The 15213-nt window shown below is 42.2% G+C and overlaps 1 protein-coding gene across 8 annotated transcripts in view; it reads left to right on the top strand.

The window, feature by feature from the left end:
• Positions 1–15213, top strand: part of LOC138164927 (FGGY carbohydrate kinase domain-containing protein-like) — a 544546-nt gene that overhangs the window by 391026 nt on the left and 138307 nt on the right. For all 8 annotated transcript variants that reach the window (XM_069092899.1, XM_069092902.1, XM_069092898.1 and 5 more), the window contains one exon: positions 7556–7663. In XM_069092899.1, the coding sequence (XP_068949000.1) occupies positions 7556–7663 (108 nt within the window). The remainder of the gene's footprint in view (positions 1–7555; positions 7664–15213) is intronic.

The raw sequence follows: 15213 nt of genomic DNA, 5'->3' as shown, positions 1-15213 counted from the left end.
GATGGATGGATGGATGGATGGATGGATGGATGGATGGATGGATGGATGGATGGATGGATGGATGGATATAGCTATGCATATAAATGATGGAGATAGAAATAGGCAGACACAGACAGACAGAGATGCAGATAGATAGATGTAGCTGTACATATAGATGATGGTGATAGAAATAGGCAGAGAGACATACAGACAGATACATAGATATTTAGATGGATGGATGTGTGGGTAGATGAATGGATAGGGGGGTGGATAGACAGACATGTGCATAGACATGACATATATAGCATATATAGTGTAAGTGTGTATCTCTCTGTGTGTATGTGTGTGTCTCTGTTTCTCTGTGTGTGTGTCCTTCACGACCTTGGGTAAGTTACTTTCTCCGTCTGGTTCTTCCTCTCCCTTCTCATTTTCCAGATGTTCGCTCATCTGTAAAATGAGGGGTTTAGAGTAAATGACTTTCTATGGCCCCTTCCAGCTTCAAATCTATGATCCCATGAAGTTTTGTCTCAATTGCTACAGAGACTGAGCTCATAGAGGAAAAGCCAAGGACTTCTCTACTTTCTGTCTCTTGTAAGGATAATTCTACACTTTAATACAGTATTACGACCAGAGAGAATTGGGTCTTACTTGAATAAAAGTCTAAGATATCAATTTTTTTCACAGAGTTGGTTACTTAGATTAAATTGACTTAGATTTAGCCTAGGAAAGAATTCTTAACCCACAAGTCCATTAATATTTAAAAAATATTTTAATAATTGTATACCAATACAATCGACTTTCTTTGTAATCCCTATGTATATTTTGCTTTGTACATCTAAAAACTTAATTTAGAAGGGGTCCATAGTCTTCACTTGACTGCCAAAGGGTTCCATAACACCTAGCAAAAATATTCTTAAAACCCTATTAGAGGCAATAGTGAGCCAATGAGGATATCTGAGCAGCGGAATTACCTGTGGTTTTAAGAATATCAGTTTAGCAGCTATGTGGAGGATGGACTGAAGAGGGTTATAGAACAGAGGCAGGAAGAATGATTTTTTTAAATTGTGGTATTTGTTACAGTGAGGGTTGATACTGACAGTAACACAAGAGGTTGTAGGTTCCTAGAATCACAGTTTTGGATCTGGAAGGATGTTGGAGGTCATCCATCCCACCCCTTTTGTTTTACAGGCAAGGCAACTGAGGTCTAAGTTTCAAACCATGGTTGGGGTTCAAGAATGCCTTGTCCCATCTCTCTGACATTTGAAATTGCTCAGCCCTTAGGAACTGTAAATCCAAAACCCAGGGCAAACTAATTTGGGATCTCCATTCGTGTCTGCCTGACCAAATGTGACTGCCTGCCTATAGCAGGGAGAAGACAAAATGTTGGGAGGTTGAGAAAGGCTCCAAGGTTTCTTGGCTATTAAAGAGCTCTCGCCAAGCAACATTTGGTTAGTTCAGGACAATTGAATGAGAAACACATGGATTACATTTCCACTAAAATTACACATGGGTTTCCAAATGAAGGGGATTGGGGACCCCAAAGTTAGACAACTCCAAAATGCTTTACAAATAGTTCAGGACACTTGAACCCAGTTTTTGGCTGGCCTTCCCTATCTCAAACTTGGAAACTCTTTGGTTAATGGAGGGACCTACAAAATTTCCTCTTCTTTCTCCCCATAAGATATGACTATGATTAATTTCCATGAACTACTGTTCAAACTTAAATGATTAGGTTGAATATTTAAGACAGACAGGGCCCTTGGGTGAAAGGTTTCTAATTTTTCCAAGGTCTCCAGACAAAAAGAGAGAACCTTAAGGTTTATCATGACCATCAACAATGTGTTATCTTACGGTACAGAGTTGGAAAGAATCTTAGAAGTTATACAGTTTAATCCCCTTGTTTTACAAATGAGGAAAACGAAGCATGAAAAAATGAAGTGACAAAACCAGAATTAAAACTCAAGCCCTCTGATTCCTCTGATTGTGTTTTTCTGTTTCTTTTATATCTTGTCTTGTCTTCTCTTTTCTCCAGTTGAGTGTGGGGATCAGTGATGGAAAAAAAATAAGCATTCGATAACAGAAAAACAATTTTTTTAATCCTTTTTCCTCTTCACCCCTCAAAAAAAAGAGAGGTATCACTTTTAGGAATAAGAAGGTGATAGTGTTTCTATGCCTTGAATCCATGTCATATGAGGATCAGTCAAAGGAACTCAGTGTTGACCCATGAAAATGAGAAGACAGAGGAGAAATAAGGAAATATTTTATTTCATCATGTATGTGAAGGGCTATCATAAGAAGGAGAGATTCTGCTTGTTCTGTTTGACCCCTGAAAGTATACCTAGGAACAATGAATGGAAGTGGCCAAGAGAAAGATTTTGAATTACTAGCAAGAAAAACTTCCTAAAAATTGGAACCATCCCAAAGTTGAATAGGCTACCTTCAATGGCTATTTGCTGTGAACCCACGAAAGGTTCAAGTACTCATTACATTATTTCTTAAGGTGGCCAAGACATGGCTCTGGTCAGCCATTTGTCTTGTTTCATATTTTTCTCCTCCACACACTGTATGCCAATTAAGACTATTGATCCAATACATGGCATTCTATCTCCTGCCACTGTGTCTTTGCACAGGGGTTCCCCCATGTCTGGAATGCCAGCCTTCCTCATCTTGGTCTCTTTTTGAGATCTTGGCCTCATTCAATGCAAAGCTTTGGAGTCTTCCTTTGGTAAATGCTTTTCTCACCACTCCCCAATTCAATGTCTCCTTCCTCCTGATATAACTTTGCATTTCTTTATCTCCACCCATGGGATATACCACTAGTCCAGTGAAATGTAAGCTCCTAGAAGGCAGGAAGCATATTTTTCTCTTTGCATTTCTAGCACTGTGCCTTCCATACAGTAGATTTATAATAGGTAAAGAATGATTTAAAAGTAACAACTTCCTAAAAGCAAGTTCTCAGGGGTGAATGGGTCATTTCAATCGAGTTGGATGTCAATGGCCTAAGAGACCTTTCCACAGGCATCCAAATATCATGGGGATTTTTTTTTTCTATTGACACCAGTACGGTCATTTTATTTTCCAAATACAGAGTTAGTGGAAAAACAGCAGCAAAAGTATAGCGGCCATGCCCCCAAACGAGCGTGTGTGTGTGTGTGTGTGTGTGTGTGTGCGCGCGTGTGTGCGTGTGTGTGTGTGTGTGTGTGTGAGAGAGAGAGAGAGAGAGAGAGAGAGAGAGAGAGAGAGAGAGAAACAGACAGATGGAAAGACAGAAAGAGACAGAGATGGATAGAAACAGAGAGGAAGAATTAGCTTTCATGGTGCTATTTTATTTTTAAACATTTAGGCTCTATGTAAGGGATTTATTGAACTAATTAAAAAAAATAACACACAGTAACCAGAAACCATTATTTGTATTCTCCAGAGAACCCAGGGCTCAGGCTTGCTCAGAAATGTTTTGGGAAGTCTATTTCTGCATCTTTTTTTTGTTTGGTTAATTCTGGCTGTTTTTTTTTTCCCTTATTTTCTGATGAGAAGCATCTGTAATTCAAAGATGACTGTGGACAAACAGGAGTCAACTTATGTGTCTTTCCAATAAAGGAATTGGGGCCTGGTCTGCTTGGCATCCTAATTCAGTAACATGGTTGAATTGCCAGGACCCTAATCTGCATCTTTGTCAGTGAATCAGTCAACAAGCTTACATTAAGGTCGAACTATACGACGGGCACTGTGAGTGCTGGGCATGCAAAGAAAGGCAAAATCCACTCCCTGGCCTCGAGGATTTTCCATCTTAATAGGGGAGAAAACATATAAGTAAGGTGTATACCAGATATATACAGAATGGATGGAAGTTCCTCTCAATGAGAAGGCTATTGTTTGTTGTTCACTTTGAAGAGGACATCAAAGGGCCTTGTGCATGAACTAGATTGAAGTGAGGCAGGGCTGCACGAAGTCTTCAGCCTCACTCTCTCCTCCAGGGTTCCTGACGTCCAGTGGGACGTCCAGTGGCAGGACAAAAGTCAGGATAATCGGCGATGAACTGGAGTACAGAGGATAACCTTGGTGTCTTTCATGTCTGACCAAGTTCTAAGGACTCCAGGGAACCAGCTTCAGCTGCCTTCATGGCCGTTGGAGCAAGTGTTCTAATTAGCCCATTCTGTTGGAGGAAGTCTTCCTATGCTTGGGGTAGATACCCCCCTAACTCACTGGTGGGTTTGAGGTCCCTCTGTTACCCTGGTTTAGCCCATCTGCCTAGGTGGTTTACCATGGTGTGGCTGCTATGCATGCTGCAGTTTCTTGGGGCCACAGATGGCAGTTGAGTGCCGGAGGGACACCGAAGGTAAACGAACAGCCCTGAAAATAACCTGACAAGCCTTTACACAACAGAGTGGTTAGTCCTCCTTGAACACCCATAAACCCCCATGAGAAGGTAAAACAACGGGGGATGACCAGGAAAGGCGCATTCCAAAAGGTGGTACCTGTTCTGAGTTTGGAAGGATTCCAGAGAAACCAGCAGGGGGGCATGAAGGGGCAGAGCATTGCACGTATAAGGGATATCCAATACAGAGACATGAAGACAGGACATGGGATGTCCTGTACCTGGAACTACAAGAAGGCCAGTATAGCTGGAAAATAGATTGAGTGGAGGGGATTAAACTGAGAGAAGCCTGGGAAGATAGAAGAGACAAATTTGTGAGGAGCTTTGAATGAGAAAAAGAGGATTTTACATTTTATCTATAACAGGGAGTCAAGGAGGTTATTGATTGGGACTTGGGGGAGAATGGTCATATCTGCTCCATAGAAAAGTGACCTTGGCCATTAAGGGGAGGATGGAATAGACTGGGTAGAGCCTTGAGGCAAGAAGAAAAATTGGAACATCATTGCAGTTGTCTAGGTAACAGATGATGAGAGCCTGAAGGAGGGATGGCTGTGTGAATGGAAAGATGGGGAAAAGGACCACTTCTTCATCTAACACCACAATGAAGAAGGAGATGGTAGAGAAAGTTGCCTGAATTATCTAAGATGGTTAAAAGTATGGGTGTTAAAGATTAAAAGGTTAAATATCTCCATTTGAAACCCAGGTGGAGAGGAGAAGTAGATTGTGGTACCTACATATATTAGGAAACTGGAAAGTTAGGGAATTTGAGAAAGTAACAATATGTATATTGAAGTCCCCCAGTATGAAGGTAGTTGGGGAGGAGAGAAAGACCTTGATCTGGCCACTGAACTCATGGAAGAAGGCAGGAGAATTTCCTGGGTGTCAATAGATAAGAAATTCCAGGATCAGGACTGGGTGATCGCTCAGGAGAAGGATGTCTCAGGCCACCCACCTCCCCTTGTTAGATGGTCTGATTGGTTTCTGACTTCAGATATCCTAGGCAGGAAAGCACCCATTAGCTAGGAAGCTGGAAGTTTCTAGAGTGGAAAGTTACAGGAAACCATTAACATAATGACCCCTATAATGTAAAGGAAGATGATATTCCTGGGCTCATAAATTTAGAGGTAGAAGGAATCTTAGAGGCTGTTGAGTTTGATCTATCCACTTTACCAATAAGGAAACTGAACTTCATTGAAGTTGTTTCATTGAAGTTGACAATGTGATCATACGTGTAAAATACTTTGCAAAATTTATAAATACCAGCTATAACTAATATCAGTCATAGGAATGTTGATTTAGAAGAGGAAGGACCCTTCGAAGGCATAAAATTAAGTTGGAAGGTCCCCAAGATCCATCTAGTCCAATCCATTTGTTTTACATGGGAGGAAACTGAGGCCCCTGGAAGTGAACTAAGATCTTCACTTAATTAAGATCATACAGCTCATATGAGGGGCAGAATTTGGATTCAGGTCCTTTGATCCTAGAGCCAATATTCTTTCCGATGGACCTCAAGCAAATCATTTAAACTCAGGACCTCAGTTTCCTTCTGCATAAAATGTGGAAGTTGTACTACGTGGTTTTTAAAGTCACTTCTACCTCTAAATCTGTGATCCATGAATCATGTATGTTTAGAGATATACCTGTTCCTGTTTGTTGGTTCATCTCATTAACTGTCAAACAGAACAGAACAGAAAATTGATGGCCTCAGAGTTGAGGTGAACTAAGGAACAAAAATACACAGTCCCTCCTGTGATATGCCATGTGACTTCCTATTCACAGACTCACAGACTGAGAGCCAAGGGGATTCTCACCTGCTCTCACATCCTTTTCCATTGTTCAGCCTGAGTCTTCCCCATGGTCCTCTGAAATCGCTCTCCTTGATGACCAAAGGTCCTTAGCAATCACCATGCAATGTAAGTCTTCTGCTTTCCTGCTCTCTTTTCTTTCCCTTCATCTATCTCATTCCTTCCTCCTCTATTCTTCATCCTCTTGGGGTCTGGTTTTCCCATTTAAATCACTGGATAAGCTCATTGTACTCAGGAGAGAGGGCATTAGGAGTCTCTCAGGCCTGCTCTCCAATTCTTTGGAAATACTTGATCATTATAGAATGGCTTCTCTGAGAGCAATTAAATGGTATGGTATCTAAGAGTTTAGTCTGGAGCCATCTCAGAGATCCTTGAACTCATTCAGCCTGTAATCGAATAGAAATCCTCGCTACAATATCCTAAGAAATGCTTAGCCATTCTTTACTTGAAAGACTTCCCTGAAGAAGAATCTGATAGCTGATACCTCCTGAGGTTCGATTCCACTTGGCGATAGCTCCAAGTGTTAGGGAGTTTTTCCTGCAGCCAGAAAAAAAGGCCTCTTTGAAACCTGGGTACCCCATTGCTCCTGGTTCTGTCCTCCAAGGCCCAGAAGAAGCAGGCTGATCCCTTTTCCTCCTAAGGGCTGTTTAAAGCCCTGAAGCCGGATGCATTGCTTCTCCTCCAGGCTAAATAGACCTAGGAGCTTCAGGTGACCTTCATGTGTCATGGCATCCACCAGCCTCATCTTTGGCCTCTGGACACTCCACTTTATCCATGTCGACTCAAGCGTGCAACCCCCCAGAACTGACCACAATCCCCACACTCCAGAGCTTGTGTGACCGGGGTAGAGAACAATCTCCTCTGTTGTTTTTTTGTGTAGATTCATACTCTGCTTTCCATCTATTGAAGCCAAAATAATAAAAAATTATTATCATTATTATTGCCTGGATTATCAAATCAACTCTCTTTGGACGTTTTGTGGGGGAGCAGTCAGCACCTGTGTTTTCAGAGGTGGGGGCAGCCAGGTGGCATAACCCATTGGGCAGAAAGACTTGGAATCGGGATTAACTGAATTCAGATCTTGCCTGAGTGGATTCCAGTTATTGAAAACTCCCTCCACAGATAAGCAGATTAGGAATTGGCCTGAAATTTGTGGTTTTAGAGAGTCGCCTAGAACACTGAGATGTTCAGTGACTTGTCCAGTATCACACCGCCACACGTCTCAGAGGCAAGATTTAAACCCAGAATCACTCTCCTCCCTTGTCTATCTGACAACTGATACAGTTTGTTTTCTGCTTTTTACCAAGTCAATACTGGATGGTTTCTTTCCCAAGCTGTCATGTGTGACCAAGCCAGACTTTCACCTCCTTCACCTGCTTTATCATTCTCTTTCCAGATCAGCCAAAACCCCATTTTTGTGCCAGGCATTTGGGGCCCCTATTTCTCAGCTATGGTTCCTGGATTTTGGCTAAATGAAGGAGGACAGAGTGTTACTGGAAAACTGGTAAGTTAAGTGAATGTCCTGATCCTTCAGGACATTCATTCATTCATGCATTCATTCCATAAACATTGATTAAGCACCTACTAATAACATCCAGGTTCTCTGTGGAGTCCTGGGAGAGATAGAAGGTTTAGATAAAACACAGTCCTTTCTCTCTTGGAGCTCATGAGTGGGAGAATGAGACATCCACATAGATAACCAGAATATAGAATATTTGCATTATAGATTTATTATAGATTACAGACTTATAATATTAGTTCTATTGATTTAGAACTAGAGAGGACCTTGAAGGTAGCAAGTGACTGAGGCAAGGTTTGAACCCAGGTCTTCAGATTCCAAATTTGGGTCTCTTTCCACTAGAGCATACTGTTTCTCATAATTGTATGCTATATGCATTAGTGAGAGGTCTTCCTTTAAAGGAATGCGTGGAGGGCTCTTGTAGCTCACTAAGAAAATACAGAACCCATCCAGCCAATCCACACACAGATTTTACCAGGGTCTCATGTCCCAAGAGGTTTCACTGGAAGTTAAATCAATGGAATTTGCTTTTGCGTTTGCTGGCTTAGGTGAATAAGTGAATGAGTGGTGATTTATGAGCCTGGCTCCTTTATCATGAGTGTGACTTTTCCAGCTACTGGTGTGCATATGATATCCCAATCTGCAGCTCCAATCTGCCAAAGAAAGGCAGAGGAGGAGAGAAAGGACTCAGAGGGAATAAGAAACCCAGCTAGAAGAACAGGGGTTACCCTGGAAATGAGAAGAAGGGGAGCCGCTGTGATAGTAATGGAATATAAAGATTCCCCTGTATTGGCTTGGTTTTCAAACTGATTGTGTTAAAACCCAGAGCTTGTTAATCCCACCTGTGGGATGGACTTGTTGATGTTAAAAGAGAGTCCTGAACTGGGAGGAGCTGGTGACGTAGATTTGGAGAGACAAGAGAGAGGCAGAAGAACTTTTTGGAAGCAGCACCCTGGTGGAGGCAGAGAGAGACTGAGAGGATTGATGAGGGCCACTTTGAATTGCCCTGGACTTTTGAGACCTGTCCCCGGAGCTGCCAAGGACTGAGGAGACATGGCTGTTTTGCTGGTACTTTGTCTGTCTGTTTTGATGTTGTTTTGCCAGATTTGTCCACTGGTGAAAGACAGTCCTTTTGTTGAAGAAGTCCTGGAACCTGGCTGTTGGCTAAGAGCTCCTGAGACTGTCCTGCAGACAGAGAGTGAATACTGTCCACTGGTGAAGGACAGTGCTGTTGTTGCAGGGGTCTGGGAACCTTTCTGTTGGTTCAGAGCTACTGAGACTGTCCTGCAGACAGAGAGTGAATACTGTCCACTGGTGAAGGGCAGTGCTGTTGTTGCAGGGGTCTGGGAACCTTGCTGTTGGTTCCAAAGCCCTGAAGAAGGATTTTCTTGTTGTATGTTTACAGAAATCCTGGGAGAGGGTTCTGCTAATGTTTTCAGGGGTTCTAGGACTGTTCTGCAGACAGAGGATGAATTAATGAAGAGACTGGCAATGTATCTTGTGGCCTTGCTAAGCCTTTTCTCCCTAGGAACCAAGATTGCTGAGAACTTGCCTCCTGTCAAGATGAAGAAAAGACCTCCATTTGGGTATTAAGTGCTGTGCTTAAACTTGATGTAACTCTGGGGTAGATTCAATTGTGATCCAGGAGTGGGGAACTTTTGACCTTTTTGTGTTCTATGGTTGAACAAATGAATGTACTTTACTTAGATTGGAAACTAATCTCCATTTGAGAAGAGGGGCTTTGTGGTGGACTAAATGAAGGTACAGCCTAGGGGTGGAGTAGTATTTAGAACAGGGACTTTGTAATTGATTGAATGAATGGAAGGTCCTGGGGTGGGGTAGTCCTTGGAGATTATTTAATCACACTTAGTAAATGCTGTATTTGGAATGATGTCATGTTTTGATCTTCTCTGTTCTTGGTTTGTCATTGAATAAAATGGAGAGCACCTATGCTGGTATTCTGAACCTTGGGAAGTTGCCTTTCCTTGGCATTACATTACAGCCGCCAAGGGCATCCTGGGAGGAAAGGTCACTGGGGACCTCCTCTGGACTGATAGCGCTCCATGTCCTCTCACCTCCTATTCCTGATGCTGGTCTAGTAACCAGGCCCAGATTAATTGTACTATACCAGTGCAGACCCAGCACATTGGATGGTGGGTAGTACAGGGCACTTTAGGATCACAGAATCTCAGTTTGTAAGGGACTTCATAAGGCCACCAATCCAACCTACATTCAAACAAAAGTCCCCTCTACAAGACACCCAAGAAGAGGTTTTACCTAATTTTAGCCAATGCTCCCAGATCTGCCCTATGACCCAAGCAATGCAAGTCCACTCTTACCTACAACAATCATTCAAACACTCTTCTTGTTGCTGCTGCGTCTTCTCTAAGAGAACATCTAAACATCCCCATTTCCTTCCCTCAGTCCTATTCACCATAGATTTCTAGCATTTTGCTATCCTTATTCTCCCTCTTCGAGGACTCTCCTGCTTATCAAGGCTCTTCTTAAAATGTGCAATCACATATTAAGTAAATGGATGGGGAAGGGGCAGGGCAGATGGATGGCGCAGAGTTCTTTCCTCTCTGTGGCTCAGACACCTTCCATTTCTGACTGTCTCTGTAGAGATATTGGGTCTGGCCTTCATTAGAGTTCTACACTCAGCAAGGCAACTCATGAACATACTGTGGTTTGTCAATGATGCTTCTTGCTAGAAAAAGATATTCCTCAGAAATTAATAAATGGGCTCATAAATTTTGATTAACCTCCTCTAAGATTATTAAATTATAGACTTAGGGTTGGAAGGGACCTCAGATGCCATCTATTCCTACCTTCTCATTTACAGATAAGGAAACAGGCCCACCAGAGACAAGGTGATTTTGAAGGTCGTAAAGAACAGAGTAACATCCTCTGACTAGAAATTCAGTCCTCATTCCATTCTCCCAGGATGTTTTAGGGATAAGGAAGGGTCAGAATCTATGATTTCGCTAGTCTAGGGGGCTCCCACTGAGTAACTCTCTATTTAAGCATGTCAGCAACTTCTCTACAAATTGTAGACTTAGAGAGATGTCCAGAGGATGGCAAATTAAGTGACTTACCCAGGGTCACCTGGCCAGTTTGTGACCAAGGTGAGACTTAAACAAGCCCCCATCTTCTCTCTCCCAAGACCAGCTCTCTAGCCACTAGATCCAGACACATCCCTACCTGCCATTGTAAGCAGTATAAATCAGTGTGACTGGGTCCAAGAACCCCTAAGCAATTGTTAATCTGTTTGTGGTTACATAAACTCAGGGGTTTCAAATGAAGGAATATGGTGGGTCATTCTCCCCAGTTGAAGACAGTAAAAGTGTTAAGCCAAACTAGTGCCTAGTCCTGAGTACCAAGACTCAAGGCCTCTTGGGAAAGGACTTTGCACCGAGCAAGGCAGATTGGGAAGTTTGTCTAAAGTTTTCAGCCCAGAGATTTCCTCCTTTCTCTGGTCTCTTACTACCTGGTGATAAAAATGATTACTACTATTTTTTAAAATAACAACAAAGGTTATTTATATAATGTTTTAAAATTTGCCAAGTGCCTTATTGTGATGACCCCATGGAAACAATGCCAAAAACCAGAATCAGGGAAGAATTCATCTCAAATCTCCCTGGATTAAGAGAAATCACTGGCGGGTCCTGAGTTTCGACTGAAGGATTCTGAAAAAGGAATTTGTTGCTGTGTTATCTTCCATATAGAGGACTTGGTCACTTGGTTTTTATTCTCTCCCCAAAACACGGTATGGCTTATTATTGGAACAGCCAAATGAGGTCTTGATGACGCCTTCTCTTCTCTTCCACTTCCTGATCAACCCTTGATCCCTGTTTGCTTGCTTTCTTCCCACAGTCAGATTATTTTAATCTAAGACCTGAGCCTGGTGAAAAATAGTGTCTATGTCTGTGGCAGTCCCTCTTCTCTGGGATAAACATGGCATGACTTGGGATTCTGGAAGCTCCTGGTGCTGGTCCTGGCCTAGATCAGGCTTCTTCTGGTAGCTCTCTATGCCTCCTCCACAAAAGGGCCAACCAGCATCTTCCCCTCCTTTGACCGTAATCCCTCCAGTATTGAGTGCAAAGCTCAGATTTAATTCTTTCCACAAAATCATCTTGGATACAGCTAAAACGAGCCACAGACATTATTGCAGTGAGCATTGATAGTCTGCGTGACATCTGGGGGCGACTTTGTCGTATGTGGCATGATGCCTAATGAGGAGACCGTGGCTCAAACTGGTCATGAGATGCGCTCACAGCCACATAGGTATTAACATCGAAGTCAGGATTCAGACCCAGGGCTCTCCTGCTTCCAAACCTCCTTCTGCTTTTTTTTTTTTTACTATACCATCCTCCTTCCATTTAAAAAATTTAAATTATGTTCACTGTTATAGAACTGAACCTGTTTATAGGTTGTCAGATTAGAGGTTGGCTTAGAATCTGCAAAGCTAGGATTGGTTCCTAGCTCTACCACTTACTGTCTGTGTGGCCCTATTCAAGAAACTTAATATACTTATATTGGCAGGGGAAGAGGAAAGGAACAAACTTTTTTTTAAGTGCCTACTATGTGTCAGCTCTAAATGCTTTACAAATGGGATCTCATTTGATCTTCACAACAACCCTGGGAGGAAGGTGCTATTATTATCCCCATTTTACAGATGAGGGAACTGAGGCAGACAGAGGCTAAGTGACTTTCCCAGGGTCACACAGGTAGTAAGTTTCTGATACCAGATTTGGATTTAGATCTTCCTGACTCCAGGCTCAGTTTTCTATCCACTTTGCCACCTAGCCGCATCCGTTTCTTTATCTTTAAAAGAGGAATCATATAACCTACCATACTCAGTACACAAAGTACTTGTGATACTTCAATAAGATTTTGCCTATTTGAGAAACTTTGTGAACTCCAAAAAGCAGAGAAGGCTTAAGCCCATATGTAGAAATTGGCCTTTCTACAAATTGGCAAATGGGCCCTACTCATGAGTGTGTTTAAACAACCATGTTGAGGGTTTAAAAGACAATCGTGTTCATTAAAAACACTTTTATGGAGTTCAAAATAACTTTGAATTAGTTAAAACAATGAAATAAACAAAACTTCCATCGATTTAAAATGAATTATTTTGTCTGTTTAATTTTTTAAAATGTAATAATGGCATTTAAAATTTCACTCTTCCCCACCTCCCCCAGTCAATTTTTTTTCCTAACCTTTGGACAAATTCCATGGGCCTGTTTGCAGACGGGCAGGTCCTTTGGTAAATGGGCCAGTGTCTGCATATGGGCCCTTTATGCTTGTCTTCACATCTATTTGTTCCTTTGCCAAAATGGATGTTGTCTTCCTTACTTTCTCCCGGAGATGTGTTTTTGATGGCAGAATGCATGTTTCCTCCACATTTTATGCATTGAACCTCCACCCCCTGAGGCTCAGGCCTCTGGGTGATTAGGGTCAGCCAACAGAACCCTTAGGAAGAAACCCTTTTGAAGAGGCAGTGTATTGGCCAAGGGGAGACCCAGGAGAGAGGAAACGGTAAGCTGGCCCTGATGGAGCCAAAATCCAAAGGGTGCTGAAATCTAAGGGGCCCCCTGGGAGGTGACAAACATGTCTGCAGCGAGAGTCCAAAGATGAGGAGTCAGCAAGAGCAAATTAGACAGGAAGTTTCAGGCATCCAGGAGATGCTGCCCCATCATGGCTCTGGCAGGCAGCTTGCCTCCCCCCTCTCTTGTTCAATCACCATCCTTGATGTCGTGCATTTGCATCCATAAAACCTGCTCAGGCCAGTGGTGCTCTGTTTCCTTAAATTATGGCGATGACCCAACCAAGGACCATGTTCACTCTTTGAATGTGAACACTGACTACAAGGAAGGCTCCTAGCCTGTATGAGGGGTTGTGCCTGAACCAAGGTGGTGAAAAACCATTGAAGATCCTCTGATTCCTTCATAAAATTTTGTCGCTGATCGACCTCTTCCTAGGAGCCCTAGAGGGCAAGTTCCTTGATTCCCTTGTTATTTAGACAAGAAGAGCAGAATCTTTCCTCTCAACACAATATAATCTCACCTTTCTTGCTTGCATCTTTATTATGTCTCTGTCATTCACAATACCAGAAGTAACCTATACATATAGATCACTACGGTCTACATATAGATAGATTTAGATAAAGTTCTATAGATAGATAACTCCCATCTGTCATACCAAAAGGAATAACAACCTTCCTAACCATTGGAGTGCTCCCATAGTGAAATGGGTTACTCCATTTGTCAGTTGAGGGAATTAGTGAAATTTAAGCTGGATAATAGAAAATTCAAGGGAACATAACAGATGTCTTGCAGTAATCAAAAGGCTGCCCTGTGGAAGTGCGAATTAGACTTATGTTTCCTGGCACCAAAGGGTTGAACTAGGAAGGATGGATCTAAGTTTCAACCACATCATCAAACAGCCCAGGAAGGAATGGGAGAAGCTCAAGAATGAAATTCTGAAAACACAAAGGCAAACAATTCTGATGTGGGGGGAGGAGTATTGTCTGAAGAAAATGGATGTAGAGGGCACTTACCAACCAACTTAGATTTTTAAAATGTTCAAAAGTGGAAGATGTTCAAAACATTAAAAAATGTTCAAAATGGAAGAAAAACTGAATGAGAGACATACAGAGAGAGGCAGAGAGAGAGAAATAGAGAGACAGAGAGACAGAGAGAGAGACAGAGAGAGGGAGGGAGAGAGGGAGAGGGAGAAGGAAAGGGAGAGAGACATAAAGAGAGACAGAGAGACAGAAAGAGAGCACACAAATATAAGAGCATGGTATGATCCTGAAAAAAATGGTGTCAGGAATTCTAAAGCACAAAATGACTTGAGGCTGGCTGAGCAGCTAAGGAGAGCAAAGAGGATGTTTGTTTAGCTACCTTGGGAGAAAAAAAGGCATATTAACTGAGGGAAAAGTCCTTTTCTTGTAGTGAATTGAAGCAATGAAAACCGACAATGGAGGAGAGAAGGCAGAGCTGTTCAGCTGTTTCTGTGTTTGTTTTCTTGGTAAAAGAGAATGTACTTTGAACTAGAAATGATGAAACAAAAATGACAAATAGGGAGTAGATACCCAATAGAAGAACACAGCAAGAGGACACCTAGTTGTTCTTGATGAATCAGATCAGCTGGTGCACAAGAACCGTTTCAGTGGGTACTGAAAGCTGATGAGCTGCTGTCGGAAATATTTGAAAGATCATAGAGAAAAGGGAAAGGTACACAAGACTGGAAGGGAGAAGATTTCAAAAATGGGAAGAAAACAGTCTACAAATGAAATAATACTTGTAAAGCACTTAGCACAGTACCTGGTACATAGTAGACACTTGATAAATGCTTATTCTCTTCCCTTTACCTTCTCTGCAAAATTGTAGCCAGTAAGGTTGACTTCAATTCTTGGGGAAATTATAATGGATCAGAAAAGGAAGCTGGGATTACAAAGAACCTCAGTGTCTCATCAAGGGCAGGTTATGCCAGACCAGGCTTATTTTCTTTTTTTGACAAGATTACTCAAA

Source organism: Petaurus breviceps, unplaced genomic scaffold (genome assembly GCF_028583685.1).
Source record: "Petaurus breviceps papuanus isolate PSGF00001 unplaced genomic scaffold, PetGlider_PUasm1.0 207, whole genome shotgun sequence".
NCBI classification, from domain to species: Eukaryota; Metazoa; Chordata; class Mammalia; order Diprotodontia; family Petauridae; genus Petaurus; species Petaurus breviceps.
The sequence above is the reverse complement of the archived record's forward strand: the minus strand, read 5'-3'. Positions and strand labels throughout refer to the sequence as shown.